Source organism: Harmonia axyridis, chromosome 1 (genome assembly GCF_914767665.1).
Source record: "Harmonia axyridis chromosome 1, icHarAxyr1.1, whole genome shotgun sequence".
Classification (NCBI taxonomy): Eukaryota; Metazoa; Arthropoda; class Insecta; order Coleoptera; family Coccinellidae; genus Harmonia; species Harmonia axyridis.
The window spans coordinates 207,652-231,406 of NC_059501.1; the positions used below are offsets into that span (position 1 = coordinate 207,652).

Sequence of the window (23,755 nt, forward strand, 5' to 3'; positions counted from 1 at the left end):
TACTCCATTTTGACCTAGTAATTTTTGACAGATGAAGTAAACAATTATTAACAGAAATCAGAAATTGTTTGATGAAATAATTCATTAATAGAAATTATAAAATATATATAAATGAAGAGGAAAGAATATTATATTTAAACCTTTGAAAATGTTCATTTAATATGCCTACACCCTCAAAAATACCAAAATGCTAGATTCTTCTCCTGAAGATGAGGATTTTCCAGGAAGATTATTGCATCAAGTAACTATTTCGACAAAAGTTAGAAAATTTACTTACTTAATTTTTGCCTTATTAGGCCGCTTTGTGGGACAATACAGAACTATTGGAAGATCTTCTTGAAGGAGGTCAGAGAGAGTTCATTAATTCTCAGGATAGTTGGGGGAGGACTCCTCTACATGCTGCGGCAATCACTGACAACTCACTCTGCCTGAAAATACTCCTTGCAAATGGTGCTAACCCGAATATTCCATGTGGCCCGAGAGGGGAAAATAAAGTAAATTAATGTTAATTATGAAGAAGTCTTTAATTCTTCTGTTCATGTTTTCAGACCCCCTTACATCTTAGTGCGGAACATGGTCACATTACAAATGTATCCATGTTATTAGAGCATAATGTTGATCTCTTACAGAGAGATTACAATGGTATGACAGCAACAGATTTAGCGGATAAACTGGGACATAATTCTTGTGTATCTCTATTGAAGAGTGCTGCAGGTAGGTGTTCTTAAAGCTATTCATATGCTTTCAGTAAAAATAGTGATAGATTAATTTATATCTAATTGCCTCAAATCATTGTTATGTTTTCTGCAGCAATGGCATTAGCTCTATATGAGACAAAATGTTTGTAGAAATAATCAAATATTATCTCATTCCTATGCATGAAGTAGAATATTATTATTCACTGCTATTAACCCAATGTTGTTATTTATATTAAATCTCCTCAATTATACTCACTCTGGTCTTATCTGCTTTTCAGTAGTTTAATGGTTCATGTCTTGATAAAGCAAATATTTGAACTTGAACTGTTGAATTTGTTGATATTGCTGGTATTACTTGAATTATTTCAAAATAAAGATAACCTTATGGAATACATCTAATGCAAGGTGAGAATTCTTTTGGAGTTAAATTTCTATTTTATTTGAAACAGGGCAAATACTATTTTCTGTCGAAATTGATTACTGATACTTCAAAAATCATTATATCGCTACATTTTACTATTGAGAAGTTCATCATGCGCATTCAATTTTTTTTTTTGTTGGAAAGGAATTCATGGAATCTAAAAATTTAATACAAAAAAGTTTATCTGCCATTCAAATTTTTCTCATAAATAGCTGACTAACTACTAACTAGACATATTTCCAAATGTGGAAGTGGAACACAGCCTTGTTAGACACTTAGTGGTCATCCCCACCTCTGTCTATGGTCGGGAAGGGGGTTGATCGTGTTTCCGATAATTTCCTTTCAAGGCCGAGTCAGTCAGCCAGGTAATGTCTCTTTTTAGAACAGAGAGGTATTCAGTAAAGTTCACCGTCATTATTGCTTTCAAAAACGTTTTCGTAAACGCGGCATTGATAGTTTAAAGATAGAGCACGAGTCTTTTTCGACTACACCCTTATTTTCAATGCTTTTTCTGGTTATGGAGGTTTTTGACATAGACACGAATTGTTTATGACTCTGTGCGTATTTTGGTGTCTATGTCAATAGACATAATTCCATACATAATTGACCATATTCACCGTCGCCATATTGTTTTGCGACAATACCAACTACCCAGTGTTCCCAACGGAGAAATATTGAGTTTACTAGAAAAATTCCACAATATAAAGTTTATAAGTGAAGTTTATGTGTACCTTTTCTGGCTGCTACGCCAGATAGGCTTGTTTGGGACAATATTTCGCAAAAATTTCACCTTTTGGAAATAAAAACATTAGTGAAAGGTGGTTTTATGAACAAATTAACTGTGGCCGAGTGTATAAATGAAGGCTTCGCTCCATTTTTGGAAATAGTCAGAGGAAAAATATAAAAATAATCTCTATGGCTGATAATATTTTTGATATTAGCAGTATTTTTCTAGTAAACTCAATATTTCTCCGTTGGGAACACTGGGTAGTTGGTATTGTCGCAAAACAATATGGCGACGGTGAATATGGTCAATTATGTATGGAATTAAATGAACTTATGTTAAATGATCTATCGAAAATTCGTGAAGAAAGTGCAGATTTATCACGAAAATGATTTGTGATAAAGATATATTTTCCCAAACTTACGAAATTCAGAAAGGTGTACTAATTAATGTCAGTCATCTATGGAAAATTTAGCCAATAATCTGCAAATTTTGATGGAAGTTTATCTTAGCTTCACAAATATTAAACTAACCTCAGTCGGATATATGCTTATTAATAATTAACGCATAATAGTAATCGTCTGCGGTATACTGAAATCATTCACACCGGTTTTATTTCCAATTTAATTATAACAGAAGTAGATTTCGGACAAACAATGGAGATAAAAACCTTCTAAGGATTGTTCTAACCTCACTAACATTTGAGGAAAAATAAGCACAAAAAACGGCACAGCTTTTAGAGTTGAATTTATTAGCCAAAAAGAAGTGTTTAATACTGTTAGTCATATCCTAAAAAAACTGTCCAGAAATGCAAAGAAAGAAGGTATAGTATCATAAGTAGTTACCTTCACTAATATAGTCTACGGGTGGAAAATTAGGCAGGAAAAAAGGCATATCGTTCAGAGTTGGATGTTTTAGTTCAAAATAATGATATAGTGCTAGTCATATGTTGGATACCAATCCAAAAATGGGAGAAACTGGGAGAAGGCATAACATCATAACCTCATATCATACCTCGCTAATATAGTTTATAGATGGAAAATTAGGCAGAAAAAAAGGCATATCGTTCAGAGTTGATATTTTAGTCAAAAAAGATGTTGCAGTACTAGTTATCTTTCAGAAATCAGTCCAGAAATGAACAGGAAGAAGGCATAGTATGATAAGGAATTGATCTCACTAGGTGTAAAATTAGGCACGAAAAAGTTATGTCGTTTGAAGTTGGATTTTTTTCAGTCAAAAAGGATGTTATAGTGCAACTCTCAGAAATTTGTCCAGAAATGCACAGGAAAAGGCATAGTATCACAAGGAGTTAACCTTACTGATATTGTCTACAGGTGTAAAATTAGGCGGGAAAAAAGGCATATCGTTCAGAGTTGAATATTTTAGTCAAAAAAAGATGTTGTAGTGCTTATAGTTATGTCAGAAATTAGTCCAGAAATGGAAAGAAAAAAGGCATAGCATGATAAGGAATTAATCTCAAGTGGAAAATTAGGCACGAATAGGGCATATCGTTTTTAGTTGTTTTTTTTAGTCAAAAAAAGGATGTTATAATGCTAGTCATCTATCAGAAATCCGTCCAGAAACGGACTGAAAGAAGGCATAGTATCATAAGGAGTTAACCTTACCTAAAAGAGTGTACAGGTGGAAAATTAGGCACGAAATAAGGCATAGCGTTTAGAGTTTTCTTTTAATAAAAAAAAAGGTGTAATAGTTACAGCCAACTGAGGGAAATTTGCCTGATGCAGAAATAGGCACGAAAAAAGGTAAATAACATCATGCCGACCCTGTTCGCCCTCGGCGTATCGGATACGTCCCTGCGCCGACGATAACCTTTAACCGAGAGAGCAGCGCGCTCCCTTATCTCCCGCCCGTTCGTCTTCTCCGTCGGCAGTCGCGCTATGACCGCCCTGGGTTCCGTAGGAAGGTGCCTGTTTACCTCCGTTCTGGTCCTCTTGTTGACCTACATGATTGTCGTGCTGCTGCACAGGAAATTCAAGCTGGACGGCTGGTTCGGGCCGGCCTCGTAACCGGATACGCCCGCGGTCAGCCGGCCTCGCTCTCGCGTATCGACCCGTCTCCATCTCCATGTCGTCTTTGTCCACGCGGGCGAAGGACCAGCGTAGGGTCGCCGAGTTCGCGATAGACGTCTGCGAGTATTTTGCGGAGGACGTGTGCGACAACGTGGGACGCGGTCTAGGTGAGTATACCGGGTGGGCCGCGTAAGCGTCCACGTGACGTCACGCGCGGTGTTGCCGGTTTGACGTTTGAACGGATGGTGTCGGTGAGGTTAGGAATTATGCTCGAATGTTTTTGCGCGTGAGCTTTATTTTTGTTCGTACTTTGATATTTTGGTTCTTTGAAAATTTCCCGACAAACTATGATCGAAATGATAATAATAACTTATGAATATACTGGGTGTTACACCATTGAAGGGACGCTCTATTAAGGCTTAGCGCTGAAATTAACAATTTTTTTCTACACATTATCATTAGGCTCCATAAGCGCTGTATTCACAAATTGTTTGGAAATATACAGGGTGTACCAATACGGTGTAATTGACCAAACATGTTTTTTCTCATGAGTCACCTTGGTTTTTATTGAATTTTCGGATTGGATGAAATAAATGAACCCAAGTTTGTTCAAAGTTTAACTTACCGTTTTTTAGTTACCCATTTCGATTTTTCAAAATTGAATGTTGTTTAGAAATTTCTAATTACTTCGAAATGAATGAATTCATTTGAATGAGATTTTGGGAGTGAATACTAGAATACTAATTGTTACTATAGAAATGTCATTTAAAACAACAGTGAATTCTAACCTCAAACACTAAACAGATTGCCATAGTTAGAATGTAATGAATCAATCTTCACAATGGAGAACTATTAAATAATAATAAATTTATCACTCAAATCTGAATAATATCAACTCAAGAAAAGGGTTGAACCAACAATGACAATAAACACTTTCGCATATGGCACTTGATTGTCTATATTCCTCAAGTGAAGTCACTGGAAATGAATGAATGGAAATCTTTGATTTTTAATTTTTTTATTGCTATTTTGTGTTTTCTTTACTTGGGAAATATCTAAGCAAATTGAAACAATCCACATCTCATGTGCTCAATAAGCACCATTGAATAATTTGAGAAGACTAGAAAAATCTGTCAAATATCCTGTTAACATAAAAATATCGAAAATAAAAAAATTCTAGAAAACCTCTAACTTGGCGTCATTAGCTTTTGAGCGCTCGTTCATCTAGTCAAATCAAAGTCTAACCAGTATTCTTCCTTGTTTAGATGCCAGAGAGAAGAACAGACAGAGCAGCCACTCAGCCCTCAGGGTGGCCTGCACGCAGGGTGACGTCACTTCCGTTAAGCAGATCATCTCTTCCCTATCCAAAGATGCCGAGCTGATAATAAACATGGCACCCAGTGGTGCCAACACTCTCCTCTTCCTGTGAGTATCGAGAGACACCCTATAGCAAAGCGTCAGCACTATCAGAATAAAAAAATAAATTAATTCTTTACATAAAGCAACTCACCAGGCTGATGTGCTAGAAGCTTTCGTTCATTACTCAGATAACCGATCGGTTCCCTTCTTTTCCAGAGCTTGCCAGGTAGGCAGCAAAGACATAGTGAAGACGCTGCTGGAACACGGCGCAGACGCTAGATACCACCCCATAACGAAGTACTCGCCCCTTTACATAGCCTGCTATCACGGCCACCAGGAGATCGTGGAGATCCTGCTGTTGCGCTTTCCCGAGCTGGTGCAACAGCACACCGTCGAGAGGTGGCTGCCCACTCACGCCTGCTGCATCAACGGCCACGCGGGCGTCCTATCTTTGCTCTTCAATTTTCCTTATCCAAGTCACGTCCTACGCAAATATAGGTAGGAACTTTTCTACCAACATTCGAAAATAACATAATTAGCTGTTAAAATTTGATATTTATAGTCATGATTGTTACTTATGCCCATATGTGTGGCAGATTCTACGTCTTTTTGATGTATTCTTGAATATATTTTAATGTGTACCTATCTATTTATCTCGTAGAGATGCAACCGAAAAATGGGAATACTTCATGCCTTTCGACATCAACGAGAGAGATGCTAGTGGACAGAATATTTTGTATCTGGCTTGCCTGCTTGGCAACAAGGCCCTCCTCGACGTCATTATTTCCTTCAAAGTCAGAGCAACCAGAGTCAGAAAGGTAAGCAAGTCATAACACCTAAATTCCTATTATATTATGCATATTTCAACCATATTTACAAGGAAAATAGGCTCGAGACAAGGCATACTCTAACTCCTTATTACACTAGACCTTTTCGTGCATATTTCACTCATATTTTTGAGACATATAAGCATGAAAAAGGCATACCCAAAACCTTAATTGAACATGCTTGTTTAGTGCCTATTTTACTCATATTTTTAGGAGAAATGGACCTGAAAACGATATATCCTTTACACTATGTCCTTTTAGTGCCTGTTTCAATCTTGAATGCCTTTTTTTTGGTGCTGAATTTCTCACAGATGTATGGTAACATTTTGACGCTTATTCTAGGACCAATTTAAGATTTACTTTGCTTGAAAATTTCGATTTATTTGTAGGATATGCTTAAGTTTTGTTTGTTGATTGTGAGAACTGAAAAAAGGCAGAGTGTAATAAAAGGTTCTAACATGGGATTGAAAAAATAAATAACGCTGAATTTTTCAGGACGATGAGGTCGTCTCCCCACTAGTTGAAGAGGCGGCCACGCCCCTCAGTCCTAATAAACGCAGGATATCGGACGGCATCCAGTCCATCATGTCCAAGCTGAATCTAGCCAGGAGCCCCTCCGTGGACAAAAGCGAAGTGTCCTCGCACCAGGTCTCTGTTTGTCCCCTCAAAGTGGACATGTACTGCAACAACAACACCGAGACGGCTCTGCATGCAGCCGTCAAGGGGAAGCACTACGAGATCGTTGCCGCTCTCCTGAAGATGAAGGCGGATCCAAACGCCAAGATCAGGGTGTACCACGACATCGGAGACGTAAGTTCTAGATCCTCCATAGGGCACTGCAACAGTATCTTATAAGTTCAGTTTTTCCTGGACGGTTCCCAAAAATAGAAAACGAAAAAGCAAAAATAAATTGGTTTCCTCTAGAAAACTAAGTTGGACTCGTCTACGAAAAACTGAAAATATTTTTTATTACGTAGTGCTGAAGCAATAATGTAACTTTATGAAAAATTATATTTCTGTCCCTTCCCCTACTAGAGAAATGGAACACATCGCTACTGTTCCAGGACCCTGTATATTTGTTGTGTTAGTATGCTGTATGGCTGGCTGTCATAAGTACCATTAATGTTCGTCAATGTTGTTTAACCAAAAATTAGGATCGTTATTAATATAATCTTATTGTAACGTTAAAAAGAATATTGAATCATCAAGACACTGTTTACTTAAAGTTTTAAAACTACGAGAACGCTGCAACTGACTAGTTAGGACTATATTTTAGACAACAATTAGGAATTTAGTAACCATAAAGCTCTAATGGATTTTCATATGTATTTTTTGTATTGGTATGCTTGAATACCTGTCATAAGTGTCAATTGTCATTTCTTTGAAGTTTGTTGATTTGTTAGAAAGTGTTTGTCAATTTTTGTTTGCTCAAAAATTAGAATTACAATTGGTATTGATTTAGTGTAAACTCAAGAAGAATATTATTTTATCAAGACATTATGCACAAAATACTTCGATAGATGGTAAATCCTACAACTTACTCAAAATGCTAGTCGGACTAAAATACTACCATAATCCGAACTGACCCTAACTTCATAGATATAACCGTTGGCAGCCAAGTCTCATCACATTTTCTGTTCTAGAATTTCACCTGTTCCATGTTAGAAGAAGACTTGAACTCTGTCGAATCAACCGCTCTAGAAGAGGCCTGTTCCAACAGAGACGTCGCCGTTGTCGATCTACTTCTTAAGAACGGGGCCAGAGATGATGATTGTAAGGCCCTGGTGATAGCGTTCAAGAACAAGGATGAAACGCTGGTGGCCAAACTTCTGTCGACAAAGGTACAGTATCTGTTACCATTTTCTACATTCCCCTTATCATGTTTGAGTCTTTTGAAAGTGTTTGCCAAAAGCATTTAAATCTTAACAATAAAATATCCTGTACAAAGTGGAGTGACACAGGGGTAGGTGCTAGGCATACTTATTTTTCTAGTCTGTGTCGGTGACTATGGTAAATCTATCTATCTAATTTTGGTAAAAGTATTACTTATTGATTTTTTCTCAAGTTTTTTCTCATACCACCTACTTCCCTTTACAAGATATTCAACTTAAATTTGGCATAGATATTCCAATTTGAAGATTTCGATTTCATCATGTGAAATGCTAATTTTGAATGCAAATCTGCCTGCTTCTTTCTTCCAGAACTTTTTTTTGGTGCACCACTGGTAATTCCATAAAATGTAAGAATATACGGTCAGATACTACACTTTTTGGTTTCTTGTAATTTTGTCGTATCTGCCACTGATTTCTAGAAAAAATTTCAAACAATTCTCTAGTACTCCTTTGGAAAATCCAGATTATTATGAAGATCCAGTTATTAAGGTGTGTTTTTGGGCTCATGTTTGTAGGATTTTTTTTAAATTTTCCGAGGAATCTCATTTCCCTTTGGATTTTCAATTAGGAACCCCTGTATATTGAATTTTCTGCATAGGCCCATCCGGATATCGAGTTCAAGATCAACAAGAAGGCCATGACGGAGAGCGTGAACGGTCCCCAATACAGGCTGTTCTCCAACGTGACCCAGCTGACGTACAGCGCCATGTTCCCAAACGCGCCAACCATGATCAACTGGCACAACCAGAAGTGCAACCTGAACCACGTCAAGAAGCAGTGGCTAGTCGACTGCGCCCTGCACCTGAACCCCAAGCTGAAGCAGAATCCGAGGAGCCACGACCTCTCCCTCTACGCCGTGACGCGTCTGGACATCTCCAACAACAGCCTGACAACTGTCCCCTTGGTGATCTTCCAGCTGAACAGCCTGAGACACCTGAACCTGTCGCAGAACAAGATCGAGAAGCTGCCCTTACCCGAAGCTCCACCGAAGGAGAGGAAAGCGGGGTCGAGGAAGAACAGCCAACCTGCGGAACCTCACAGGTTCTCCTGTCCCTGTCTGGAGGAGCTGTACCTGCAGGACAACAGGCTGGACAACATACCGGATGAGATATTCAAGTTGCCTGCCCTGACGACGCTGGTGGTGTCCAACAACAAATTGCAGCAGTTGCCTTTCAGCATGTGGCACGCTGCCAAGTTGAAGGAGCTGAATGTCTCTTTCAATTTCCTGAAGGAGCTGCCTACAAATTACGAGGTGAGTACAATGAGTTTTAAAGATTATTCAGAAATAAAGGATTCTCCAATAAGAGGTTTCATTTTGAATCTTCGATATTTTACAATTAAAAACTATGCCATTACTAAAAATGGGACGATACACACTTCAACAACGCATTAAAATTCACTACAAACATTTGCAGTCAGTTTACCAAACTTTTGGTCGTCGTGAAACATCTTCGATATAGGTAACCAATATCGATTCATTTTTTCTGATTGTCTGAACAGGCAAAAGAAGATCTGGACCGGATAAGCATGAGCTCTAGTGATAGTCAACTGTCAAATTATTTGGAAGAGGGCGAAGGGGGGCAGCGACATCTGGATTTCGATTACGAAACTAAATTCTCGTTGGAGGAGAATATACAGGTTCGCTACAGGCAAAAGGAGAGAGTCATGAGGTGAGTTTCAGACTGCTTAGAAGGCTTAGATTCGAATAAATTAGAGTTCGAAAGTTTTGAGATCAAGGTCATATGAATAAGATATCTTATATAATATAAATAATAATAATAATTATATATTCACTTTTATTATTTATTTAGAGTCTGTACAGGCACAGATTCATAAAGAAGCACAGAATAAAATATAGAGAGTGTAGGCAACATAGGTATATACTACAAAAATAACAACAATATTGTACTTACTCCTTTAACTGTCAGTTTCAAAAAATTACATAGCCTAAAACGTGGATATTTCTCGAGAAAAGAGAAACTCTTCTTTTTACATCAAACAAACTTTATGGTAGTAGGGACTATTTCACTTCTACTTCCCCACAGCCAGATCGAACTGACCAAACACCACATCTGGACCAAGAACGTGGACGTGACCGATCAGGTGCACCACAACAGCGAGACCACGGTCGAGCACAGCTCGCAGTTGTCCGCCCTGAACCTAGCGCACAACCTCTTCACCAGCATCCCTGTGTCCCTGTCCTGTCTGGCCGTCAACCTGACCAGACTGAACATGGCCTTCAACAGTCTGCGTTCCATGTCGCACATCACCAGCTACCCCAGCTCGCTGAGGCAGCTCGATCTCAGTCACAACCAGATCAGCTGCTGGCCCAGTCTGCCTCAGGTGGACACCCAGGACGTGATGGAGCTGGCCAATATAGCCTGCTACTCCGTGGCCAACAACCTGAAGGATAAGAATCCATCCATAGCAGGTTGGCAGAATTTTCTTCATTTGATTTATCTATAGGCTTTTCGATAATAATATTATTGGATTATATAATTTTTTCAGTTCAGCGTCAGTCTTCCAGATCGGTGAGAAACACAGTTCTGCACACTGTCTGTTCCCACCGTAGACACCTACGTCTGGACAATCTAAGGACACTGCTGTTGGCCAACAACCACCTGACCAGGATCCAGCTGACCACTGACGACGATGGCGACCTCTTCAACGACGAAGACAGCGCCGACAGGGTGAGAGCATGACCATCTTACTTTGGCTTTTTATGTGCCATCTATGTGTTGCCTTTGTAGGTCGCTTCGAGCAAGATCCGTCTCATGTTTCCTAACCTGTCGATGTTGGACATCAGTAACAACAGTCTGAAGGATGTACCTACTAACATTCACGAACTAAACAATTTGTCTGTGCTCAACGTTAGCGGAAATCTAGGTATTTGTTTACCCTTTTTGTACTCTGTCTGTGTGTCTGTTTGTGTCCCGTTACATTTCTTTTACACCCTTTTTTAAATTTATTAATTTCGATTCAATTCAATTGATTTGGTTGGATTTCTGATGTATACGCATTCAATCAATCTTCTAGTACAAAAAAGCCTTTTGTGATGAGTTTGGTGTGTATCTATTGAAAAACATTGCTGTGCAGACCTCAAACTGCTGGAGTCCCTTAATTTTTTTTAGCTTAGCAGGTTTTTGAGTACGAATATGTAATCGATTATAAGTATTTAATTACCTATTCATTAATGGAGACAACATTTTACAATAAAAGTGATTTCCATAAGGGTCATCTATGTGAATAATTCATCTATAGGCTGAAGGGACTCGGGTTTATGACCAATTGCAAGTCAATGAAGGCAGTAATTGTAATTAATTCATCCACCAATTCTGTAATTTTTTCCTGAAATGCATTCAATCATTCTTGTAGTATAAAAAAGCCTTTAGTGATGAGTTTGGTATGAATCTATTGAAAAAAATTGCTGTAAAGACCTCAAACTGCAGGAGTTCCGTAATTTTTTTAGCTTAGCGCCTTAGCAAGTTTTTTAGTACGAATATGTAATCAATTATAAGTATATAATTACCTATTTATTAAGGGGGGTTAACATTCTAAAAAAAGTGTTCTCCATAAGTGTCATCTATGTAAATAATTCATCTATAGGCTGAAGGGACTTATGTTTATTGACGAATTAATTTGAATGCAATATACCTTTTTTTTAATTGGTATTTTCATGATTTATATACAGGATGTTCCAGAATGACCTTATGCAATTTAGAGATATTATCCCTGACTATTTGAAATTTAGAAGTGAAGTTAGTCGCATTTATTCACTAATGTATTTCGGAAATCCTTGACACTTCTGATTCTTCCTTCCTCAGAGATAACCGATTTGCCGCCCCAGATGGGCCTGTTGTCCAGGCTGTGGAACCTGAACACCAGAGGCTGCCCGCTCCAGGAGCCCCTCAGGTCGATGATAGAGAGCAAGAAGTACAAAACGATGGACATCATCGGTTACCTCAAGTCCGTGCTGGAGGACGCCAAGCCCTACGCCAGGATGAAACTGATGATCGTGGGCATCCAGGGCATCGGGAAGACCAGCCTGCTGGAGCAGCTGAGACAGGAGGGGATCACCAGGAAGCGATCGGAGGTGAGAACAAGTTTATATCGAAATAGTGCATCCACCATTTTTTCACTCAGGCTATTTCGATTTGAAAGTCGTTTGAGCGTTTGTAGTTTCGATGAATAGTATTATAATTTCCATAAATTCTATGTTAGATTTCATACGGTCCTCTTTTCTTTGAATAAATGTTATTTGGGATTGAAGGCATCCATCAATTGAATGTAATACTATTAGTAATTTTGTTTTTTAGCACTGGATGAAGAGAGTGGGCAGCAAGAACTTGAACATGAAGCCTGTGAAGGGTATGAATATATCCACGGTGGGAGTGGACATAGGCGACTGGATATTCGAAAAGAAAATCAGGAATCAGTCCACTCATGGTCCAGTCATCTTCCGTACTTGGGATTTTGGGGGCCAAAAAGAGTGAGTACATAAAATGTTATTTTTCTGCGAAAATTTCCTTGTCACTCCCAATAATTCTGCTAATTCTTGTTGCGTTTGGCACGAGTTTTGATCAAGTAATGCCTCCAATTCTGCATCTTTGAAAACCTTCTCTCTTCCACCGTCATGCTGGTCTTCGACGTCAAAATCACCGTCCTTGAAGCGTTGAAATCACTTTCGGCACGTTCTTTCACTAATAGCGGCCTCACCATAGTTATTTGAGAACATTCGATGAGCTTCAGTAGCAGATTTGTTCTTATTAAAGCAGAAATTCCAAGATTAGTGGATATCTCGAATGAAAAAGCCTGACAGTCCACCTTCTTCTCAGATACTACGCCACGCACCAATACTTCCTATCGAAACGCAGCCTATACCTGGTGGTCTGGAAGATATCGGACGGCCAGAGGGGCATCGGCGAGATCCTGCAGTGGCTGGTTAACATCCAGGCCAGGGCCCCAAACGCCCCCGTCCTCATAGTGGGCACCCACTACGACGTGATCCAGGAGATCAACCCCGCCATATCTGAAGCCTACCAGCAGATCATAAGGGACAGGTTCATCAACATCGTGGACCCGGAGAAGTGCGGCCTGCCCAGGGTGCTGGACACGATCGAGGTCAGTTGCAGGACGAGGCACAACGTTAAGCTGCTCTGCAACCTCATCTACGACACTGTGTTCAGCATCAGGTTGCCTGGTGAGTGCCCCTTTGAAGGTAGAAACAGAGTGACCAGAATCATTTATTTTTTTATAGGAAGCAAGGAGCTCCTACTGGAACAGAAAGTGCCTGCTTCCTACCTGGCCCTGGAAGACGTGGTCAATCACATCTCCTTCGAAAGGAAAATGAACGGTCTTGACCCCGTGCTCAACGCTGAACAATACAAGTCGATTGTGTCGGTCGAGATGCAACAGCGTTTCAACAGAACCTTCAGAGACCATTCCGAGCTTCATCAGGCAACTATGTTCCTTCACGACAACGGTAAGAATTCAAGATTGGATATTTCAGAAACATCCCATATTCTATTCAGTTATTAAGTATTCAATATCTTGTCAAACTCCCCCAGGTGTCCTCCTCCACTACGACGACGCCACCCTGAAAGACCTATACTTCCTGGACCCCCAGTGGCTGTGCGACATGCTGGCCCACGTGGTCACCATCAGGGAGATAAACCCCTTCGCCAAGACTGGCATCATGAAGCTGGACGATCTGAGACACATCTTCAGGTCCAACAACATCGGGGGCATGGACACCAAGGGCTACATCGTAAACCTGCTGAACAAGTTCGAGGTGGCCCTCACGTGGGATTCGAGGACCCTCCTGATACCCTCACTGCTACCCACGGAGGAGGAGATGATCAACTCGCAGGTCTATCCGGAACTGGGGAACCTCCTGGTTAAGGTGAAGGTGCCCATAAGGTCCAGGGGATGGGCGGTGCGCAACAAGAAGATCACAATGTCACCGAAGTCGATGCTGTATCAGAATCCAGAGTTTCAGATGAGCCTGCCATCCAGTTCTTCTTCTTCTCATAGGAGTTCTGGTGGGTACTAGAGACGTTCTAGAATTATATTAATGTATTATGTCTTTTTTATCTGATTTTTGCATTCTATGCAATCCAAAACGTAAACTGTGAAAATTTTGGGGAGAATTTATTATGAATATCCATCTTTTCGCAGAACCGGAGGAAGCTTCCACGTCCAGATACAAACTGAGCAGTTGTCCTTCAGGAAGGTCAATCTCCAGATTGCTGCTGATGTCCTACTTCCCCTCCGGTTTCTGGTCCAGGTTGATATCTCGTCTGTTAGCTGACGACACCATCACCGACATCATCAGGTCCTTCTTTGTGGTGCCGAAAGATGTGAGTAACAGAAAAACGTAGTTTTCCACTACTAACCTTTGAAAATTTCTGTAGCTGGTTCAGGATCCAGATCTGTGGAAACTGCTGGACGTCAAAGCGGACTGGATACTGTGGCAGACGGGGGTTGAACTGCGCTACGGAGACGTCACCCTGTTTAGGCTGAAGGAAGTGCTGCACACCTCCGACGACATCTACAGACACATGAGGTGAATGCGATGGCGTGACAAATAACCGACCATCTAATAAACTTCCTTCATCCTCAGGTTCCGTATTAAACAAGAGGGCATATGGACGGACGTCGACCTGGAGAACAGCTCCATCCTCGAGATCTACTTTCCCCTCGACTCCCTAGTGGTGAAAAGAGGCGACGAAGACGAGACAGTTCTGAAGAGCACCATTGAGAGTACCGCACAGCTGCTGGCGCTGGCTGTGGACCACATCGACATCCTGCTGGAGGACTGGTACCCCACGCTCGGCACCAGGTTCGTGCACACCTCGGAGGGAAAGTTCCTGATCACCCGTCTGGTGCCGTGCCCAATGTGTTTGTCGCACGCTGCCGAAGGCGACCACGGGTGTCCCTTCAAGGATCCGCATGACGTGAGTTATTGTTCAAACAATTACTACTACGTTAAGTATTAAGATTGCGCTGAAATTTTCCCCTAAAATGTCAAAATGCAGGTCGACCAGCACGATTTTTATCTATCTATTGAAATAATATGCTTTTGTCGGGCCTATTTCTGTGTCAGACTAATCATGCCTGAAATACATGTGCCTTGGAGAAAGCAGATAAGTAGAAAAGGCATATTGTAAAGAGTTGTGGATTTTTTAGGAACTTAGTGGAAATATTTAACCAAGAAAAGGATAATAAGTAGAAAGGTGAATAATTCGTCAATTTATTGGGACCAATTAGTCAAAAAGGCACTGAAAAAGGCACGGTGTTAAGAGGTGTGGAGTTGTCTAAGAACTTAGTGTTGTTAAGAAATATTTAATCAAGAAAGTGATAATAAAAAGTAGAGAGTTGAATAACTCTTTAATTTCTTGAGTCTAATTAGTCAAAAAAAAGGCAGAAAAAGGCACGGTGTAAAGGGGATGAGGAGTTGTTAAAGAACTAAGTGTTCTTGAGAAATATTTAATCGAAAAAAGGATAATAAAAGATAGAAAGGTGAATAATTCGTCAATTTATTGGGACTAATTAGTAAAAAAGGCACTGAAAAAGGCACGGTGTTAAGAGGTGTGGAGTTGTCTAAGAACTTAGTGTTGTTAAGAAATATTTAATCAAGAAAGTGATAATAAAAAGTAGAGAGTTGAATAACTCTTCAATTTCTTGAGTCTAATGAGTTAAAAAAAGGCAGAAAAGGCACGGTGTAAAGGTGCGAGGAGTTGTCCAAGAACAAAGTGTTCTTAGGAAATATTTAATCAAGAAAGTGATGAGAAAAAACAGAAATTTGCATCATTCTCAAATTTCAATTTCTTGAGTCTAAAGAGTCGAAAAAAGGCACGAAAAGGCATGTATTTATAAACAGTTCTGTTAGCAAAAAGGCGCCTTTATATACAATCCTTTCAACAAAAAGGCATGGTCCCGTTAACGTTATTAATTCATTTCAGGCGTCCAGAACGGCCGGCGGCGGCGATTTCTACCTAGACCAGCAGGCCCCCAGCGTACCACGGAAGTCGCAGGAGTCCATAATCTCCGAGAGCGACAGCGGCGTCGGTCACGACTCGGAGTGCTCCAGCAGGATGGCGTCAGTCGAGGGACATCCGGCCATCGCGGTAGGCGGAGACCGGTGCTCTGGCGGCGACCCCACGAACTACTCCTGGATGGTGGAGGAATGCATCCTGGCCGCCTACGACGCCAAGGTGGTCAAGTGTCCCCTGCACGGGGACATCCCCTTGGCCGAGATAGCACCAGATTCGGTGAGTTTCAGGGCGTTATTTGATTCTGTAAATTGAATAAAAAAATTAAACGAATTAATTATTATAATCCTCTCCTCCCGCAGATCTTCATGGACCTGGGCGACCGTCACGTGATCCGATCGGAGAACGTGAAACGGGGCAGGCTGTTGGGCAGAGGCGCGTTCGGCTTCGTCTTCGTCGGCAGTTGCAAGCTGCGCGGCGGCGATGTACGCGACGTGGCCATGAAGATGCTCCAGCCCGTCCAGCCGGACACCAACGCTGGCCAGTCGGCCGTGGTCGCTTATAAGGCTGCGCAGGCGAAATGGGAACGAGATCCTCTCCAGTACGCGTGCAAAGCCTACTGCACCGCCCGGCAGGAGCTCAACATCCTGATGAGCCTGAAACACCCGCACATCGTGCCTCTGGTCGGCCTGTGCACCAATCCGCTCGCGCTGGTCCTCGATCTGGCCCCTCAGGGCGCCCTGGACCTGGCCCTGAGGCACTACAGACGTTCTGGCGCCTCCTTGACTCCTTCTACCTTACAGGCCGTCGTCCTTCAGGTCAGTTCAGCTTTTCCCAATATGATGCCTTTTTTGTGCCTATTCGGTTGATGATCAGACCAGTGAAATAATTAACAAAAAAATAATTAATTATAATCAATTCAATAATTCTAGCTTCAAAATTAACTTGTGGTAAATGTCAATACTTCTAAAGACTTGTTGCTGCTCTGAAATTACAGCTCCAAACAAGAGAGAAAGAGAGGCATGGTTTTATTACACCATGCCTTTTTTGACATTATCAATTATTGTTAACAATCTAGAGGACATTTAATCAACCAATGTTCATTAAGAAGCAAAAATGTGCATAAAACGTAGTTGCGGGGATAGGCTCAAAAATAGGCATGAAATTTCAATTCAAAGCACTCAAATAGGGATGGAAAAGGCATGAAATATTAAAATGAAGGGTTTTGATTTTATACATTTTTTGTCATTTTGTGCTTCTTTTGTTGGGCCCGAGAGATAATCAACAAATAAATGAAGAAAAAATGATTTAAACGTCAAAATTCTCTCAAATTACAGCTTCAAAAAAGGCATGGTGTTATTACACCATGCCTTTTTTGACATTATTAAGTCCACAGTCCAGAGGAAATTTAATGAACCAAAAACCAAAAAACCATGAAAATAGCAGCAAAAATTGTCATAAAAGAAAAAGGCTACGGGCTCAAAAATAGGCACGAATGTTTTCAATTTTAGACACACAAAAAGGCACGGAAATGGTATATGATATATAAATTGCGTTCCTAGTGTTTTTTTCTCGGCCTTATCCTCATTGACACTTCACTGACGCAGGTGGCCAAGGCGATCGAGTACCTGCACCGTCAGCGCATCATCTACAGGGACCTGAAGTCGGAGAACGTGTTGGTGTGGCGGATGCCGGCCCCCTTCGAACCGGACGAGCAGGAGGACGCGCGTCGCCCCACCACGCTGATCAAGCTGGCCGACTACGGCATCAGCAGGCTCAGCCTGCCCTCCGGCACCAAGGGTTTCGGGGGCACGGAGGGCTTCATGGCCCCGGAGATCATGATGTACAACGGCGAGGAGGAGTACACGGAGAAGGTGGACTGTTTCTCTTTCGGCATGCTGGTGTACGAGCTGCTCACACTGCGTCAGCCCTTCGAAGGTCACGACTCGATCAAGGAGTGCATCTTGGAGGGGGGCAGGCCGCCGCTGACGTACAGGGTGAGTGAAAACTGTTGTCCGAAGGATTATATGTTTAGTTGAAGGTTTAACGATATTTATCGTTTATCTACTGCTGAACGTGAGAAAATTCTGGAAACCTTCCACAAAAATAATGATTCTGTAGTGAGTTTCGTGCATTACGGACAGATTATGGTCGACATAAATGTCCATCTGAGCGCATAATTGATGAAAAAATTCCGTTTCTAATCATCGAAATGCATGTTCGAGCGAAAATATTCATGCTGTAAGTGAAAGTGTTCGAAGAAGATCAAAATTTATCCATTCCTCGGCGCGCACATCATTTGGGCCTCTCTTACGGCACACTCTGGCGTATTTCCCATCTGGATTTACATCTCTAGCCTTATTTATTAAGTTGACACATGACTGGCCATGAAATGAGTAGAAAATATGCCTAATTTTCTTCACTTTCAGTATGTGGCTATGTGAACAAGCAAAATGGTCGCTATTTGTCGGTTCAAAATCCTCATTCAACTACTGAGAAACTATTTCATCCAGAAAAAATCACTGCATGGTGTGCAATTTGATCTACTTGTTCGAAAATGAACAAAGTGTCACTGAAACCGTCAATTCTCATCACTATAGCCAAATGATAACCGATTTTTTTTAGCCTGAAATAGAAAAATTTGTAAAATAAGATGCAGAATGGGCTCCTTTTCCAACACGAATTAGAAATTCGAACGTATGAATGTTGGAATTACCTTCTGCTACGAGTATTAGACGATATTTTCTCTATTTCAGTCAAGTTTTGTGAAATATTGTCGAAATTCAATGAAAAATTCAGATTAAACCTCCTAGTGACTTTTGTATTGTATCTTGGCAGTTGGTGTGACTGTTACGAAAATTGACAGATTACAGAATTTTAATCGTATGTGTTGAATTTCGAAATAATTTATAATTACTCATTAAATTTGTGAATTATGTCTGACGAAATCGATTCAACACCACAATCAAGAGAAATCTTTTCACTAAATAATATCCAAATTATATTATATTGACATTTGATATTTATATTTGGCAATTGACGTCTGTTGAAATTTGATAGGATCGGAAATCAGTGTAGACAACCACAAAACGAAAAATATAACTGAGCAATGCACTGTTTTTAGTACTGTAATTAACTCATTACGATACTGAAATAGAGAAATAATGATATGGTATTGGACGAGATGTGGTTATTGCAAGAAAATTTCCCAGGAAGCTTTATTTCTCGTTACTACGATGTGGATTGGCTACCAAGACCTTTATCTTCTTTGAAATGATCGATTATCTAAATGAAAAGTGTGTTTTATTAATTTCTTTTGGAACCACAAAATGGTTAACCCTTTATTTGTTTCATCTCGCGATAAAAGATTAAAACGGTTTTTTTGTCTGGCAGGAGACCTTGTACCCCAGCTACTTCCTGGATCTGATGGTGTTGTGCTGGTCCCAACAGCACAAGCATCGACCGACAGCCAGTCAGATAGTATCGATAGCGAGCGCCCCAGAGTTCACTCATCTCAGCGACGTCGTCTCCCTCAAGCACCAATCGGATGTGGTCGCCGCCGCGAGCATCGGTCTGACACACATAACAGGTGAGTCATTTGAAATGGTTTTAAAAATTTTAGAATAAAATTTTAAGCGCATTCACCATTTACCGACAACCTAACTTTAGCTTCGCATTCACCATTTTAGTAATATTATTGAATATCGCATCCACCATATTTGAGCAAGTTGTTATATTATCGCATCCACCATTTTAAATTTGTGTCTCAGATGACGGCCTTCCCGGATCGGAGATGTGGCTGATGTGCGCCAACTCGCGCATCGACCTCCTGCTCTCGGCCAACCGTTGCTGGATGCAGTACCACACCATGATGCTGCCGATCAGGGCTACGGCCACCTGCACGGTAGCGCACATGATCTGGATCGGCGATTACTCCGGCAAGATACACGGTTACCAGTAAGTGCGCCTCCCTAAGCCCCCACGTTCCGATCTCACCGCGTTTCCGTTTCAGGGCTTGCGACGCGCACATGCTGTTCACCTACGCGCTGGAGAACGACGCCAGCGTCCAGGTGGAGGCGCTGCTCTACCTGGAACCGCTGAAGAGGGTGGCCTGCGCCCTCTCCAACGGCCGTCTGTTCCTGGTCAACTCGGAGGCGATCCCGTCCACGCCCACTGCCGCAGAAGGCACCTTCGTCATGACCGAGCTGGGTTCCAGCACCATCATCTACTGCATGTGCGCCGTCTTCTGTCAGGACAAGCAGTGAGTCGTTATCTCTCTATTTTTGTGCAATTTCTATATTATTTTTGCCTTCAGGACTTGCGAAATATGGTGCGGTGGCGACAATGGCTTCATATCGATCTACACGATCAAGGACCAGGTGGTGGCAGGACACGAGACCATCAACCACTTCAATCCGTTGGTCGAAGAAGTGAACGTGATGAATCTCATAGCGGCCGATAGGACGGTGTGGTCTTACGTACAGCCCGGATGCGTCGTCTACAGATGGGACGCTGAGTTCAAGGCTATCGTTGACAAATTGGACTGTTCCAAGTTGGTGCCTTGTTCCGAGAGTCTCAAATCGATCGCCATTGAGGAACACCTCAGTCCGACCAAGTGCCAGGTAATTATCCCACTAATGCTGACATCGAATTTAAGTTTTATTCCTACCTTTCGTTTTTCATATTCTTCTTATTACAGTTTTATTTTCAAGTATATTCTCATTACAGGTGTCGAGCATGGCAGTTTTAGGGAACGAGATCTACATTGGCACCACATGGGGCTGTATAATAGTCGCGGAAAGTTACACACTTAGGCCCATCACGATATTCAGACCTTATGAAGAAGAGGTGAGGGCAATAGTGCCTCTGTCGTTTTCCAAAAACAGCGAGAAGCAGAAAAATTCCCTGATAGCCACCATCGGTAGAGGATACAGGAATTTATTGACTAGGTACACCGATGTCCAAATCAACAATTTGAGTAATAGCCTGACTAGTCCAACTTTAGGAAAAAACTCCACTGTTTCGTCCTTGAATCAGAATATGTTTGTGCTGTTGTGGAGGGCAAGAGATTGGAATGCTGTATGATCATTTTAGGTATAACTGTACGGACAAAGTTATTTATTTATAGAATTTAGAGAGAATACATTTTTATTCAACTACTATAAAGAAAAAAGTACTGAAAACACCAAATAGTTGTTTTTATTTTTAGGCAATATAAAATTATTTTTCCTAATTATATTTATTCTGGAATTATATATGTCTGTAAAGGAAAATATTATTTCATCCAAAAATGAATTTTCAAAAAGGAAAACCATAAAAGTCCCGATGTGAATTTTTGTTCGATATATTCGTTCAGGATTTATTTATTGACTGATTGTGAAGATAATTACCGAAGAATATTGAAATGATTTGATGGAAAGTGGGGATGTATATAACGAATTATATTTTTACTATTTAATGTACCAAACAAAAAATGAATTAAATACATAACTCTTGTGTTCATAGCATTTCTCATTCATACTGAAATGAATAATTATTATTTGATAATTTACCCTAATATGACTTTTTGATCTGTGATTATTTCTTGTCATTTATTGTTCTTTTTTATATAAAGAATATTTCTCTGAATTTTACTTTTTTTATCCTTTACAACATCTTCCCTCGAATCTTTAATTGTATTAATATGATGGATTAATGGATCCATCTTTTCTTTATAGATTAATACACATTTGATTAGTTGAAATGTACCATTAATTTGATTTTTGTTTTGATTCTCATATGTTCCTGATGCGATTTTTTCAGTTTGGATGTGATTTTTATGGGTAAATTCGAATTTTGTAACAGGAAAATCTAAGACCGAGGAGGAAACTCAAAAAGTAATCATGAATGATTGATTGCCTGAATATGATCTGCGGCACGAATACCTTCTCGATAATCATGTATTTCTGATATAAATTTCAGAAGAAAACTCCCACAAAACACTCGATATCTTGGTTCACAGTGCTCCTAGGAATTATCTGATTGCAAATCGGTATTGAGCATCGAGATTTCGTCATTTAATCAAATTTTGAAGCAGATCCGGCCCAGTAAAATTTTCCCGAGAGGACTTTTTTCTAGGATTCGGTTTGGTTAGGTCTTGGTTACATGCAGAATTTTCGAATCTGAATATACATCTACCATCGGTTTTTTCCTAGCACTTCCCAGAGGTGAGATATAGTGCTTTAAATGTGTATACAAATTTTTCTGATCGAAATCGATGCCTGATTCGGAATGTACATCCTCGAAACTATCTAAATACACCATAAAAAGTTCAAATTCGATCGGTCGTATTTTTCGAAAAAACCAAGACTATAACCTTGGATATTTTTTCGCCAAAAAAAGTTTTTGATTCAGATCGACTCCAAAATTTGATGTAATAAAGTATTTTCCATGCAGAATTCCTATTTGCAATCAGTTCCTCCCTAGACGCCCCCAAAATTGAGTTATTTCGAATTTAGTGGTAACATTATCAAGGGGGTTTAGTCTGCCTTCTGGTGATATAAATCTGGGATTTTTAATATGGATATGCTTGCCCCACAACCATTTTTGAGTTCTTCCCAACGAGACTTTCCATTTGAGTACCATATCAGACTTTTTAATTTTCTTTTTAATTCTTAAAAACTGCTATAACTCGAGAACCGTTGGTCCCAGATCGAAAGTTAGACCATTTTTGAGTTCCTCCCAACGAGACCTTTCATTTGAGTACCATATCAGCCTTTTTGAACTTTTCAAAAAATTCAAAAAAACAGCTATAACTCGAGAACCGTTGGTCCCAGATCGAAAGTTAGACTATTTTTGAGTTCCTCCCAACGAGACCTTTCATTTGAGTACCATATCAGCCTTTTTGAACTTTTAAAAAAAACAGCTATAACTCGAGAACCGTTGGTCCCAGATCGAAAGTTAGACCATTTTTGAGTTCCCCCCAACGAGACCTTTAATTTGAGTACCATATCAGCCTTTTTAAACTTTTCAAAAAATTCTTAAAAACAGCTATAACTCGAGAACCGTTGGTCCCAGATCAAAAGTAAGACCATTTTTGAGTTCCTCCCAACGAGACCTTTCATTTGAGTACCATATCAGCCTTTTTAAATCTTTCAAAAAATTCTTAAAAACAGCTATAACTCGAAAACCGTTGGTCCCAGATCGAAAGTTAGACTATTTTTCAGTTCCTCCCAACGAGACCTTTCATTTGAGTACCATATCAGCCTTTTTAAATTTTTCAAAAAATTCTTAAAAACAGCTATAACTCGAGAACCGTTGGTCCCAGATCGAAAGTTAGACTATTTTTCAGTTCCTCCCAACGAGACCTTTCATTTGAGTACCATATTAGACTTTTTATTTTTTGAAATTAACAATGAGTACAATATTTAGTACAATATCCAAACAAGTAATATCATCGTATGATATTAATTATTATCTGTTAATCTGTTATTTTTCAATATGAATGTCGCTTTGGCTAAAAACAGAAGATTTTCCTTGTTGACGTGGGATTCTGCTTTTTCGAGGTACTCATGGAGGAGGTGGTTAGGTTATTTGTCCGCTGGGTGGCGCTCTTCAGTAATTCATACTGACTAGCGACTGCCAGCGTTCAATAAGATGCCTGCTATTTCGTTTGTTTGTCATCTTGGGTAGGGTTATGCGGTACTGATGATCCCTAATAAGGGTGAAACCGGTATATCGCTATCCTCCCTTGATGACAACATTCTCCTTGGGTTACTTTCGATTATGATTCCTACGTAATGGCGTGGAGACCTTCTGTCTGACAATGGTT

General features: G+C 40.3%; 1 protein-coding gene across 1 annotated transcript; it reads left to right on the plus strand.

Annotated features, from left to right (window-relative positions):
* The first annotated feature begins 39 nt into the window (after positions 1 to 39).
* On the plus strand, positions 40 to 21,573 carry LOC123671243 (leucine-rich repeat serine/threonine-protein kinase 1). Its single transcript, XM_045604984.1, has 29 exons — positions 40 to 241; positions 297 to 494; positions 549 to 714; positions 5,139 to 5,298; positions 5,449 to 5,730; positions 5,894 to 6,050; positions 6,555 to 6,869; positions 7,703 to 7,900; positions 8,550 to 9,203; positions 9,452 to 9,621; positions 9,997 to 10,382; positions 10,460 to 10,641; positions 10,702 to 10,837; positions 11,776 to 12,044; positions 12,268 to 12,440; positions 12,787 to 13,151; positions 13,209 to 13,433; positions 13,519 to 13,992; positions 14,129 to 14,310; positions 14,365 to 14,516; positions 14,574 to 14,907; positions 15,916 to 16,224; positions 16,308 to 16,763; positions 17,553 to 17,942; positions 19,339 to 19,534; positions 19,716 to 19,902; positions 19,958 to 20,206; positions 20,261 to 20,567; positions 20,674 to 21,573. Exons 1-29 carry the CDS (start codon positions 188 to 190, stop codon positions 21,028 to 21,030), a joined length of 7,683 nt encoding a protein of 2,560 aa, XP_045460940.1. The 5' UTR covers positions 40 to 187; the 3' UTR covers positions 21,031 to 21,573.
* The last annotated feature ends 2,182 nt before the right edge of the window (positions 21,574 to 23,755 follow it).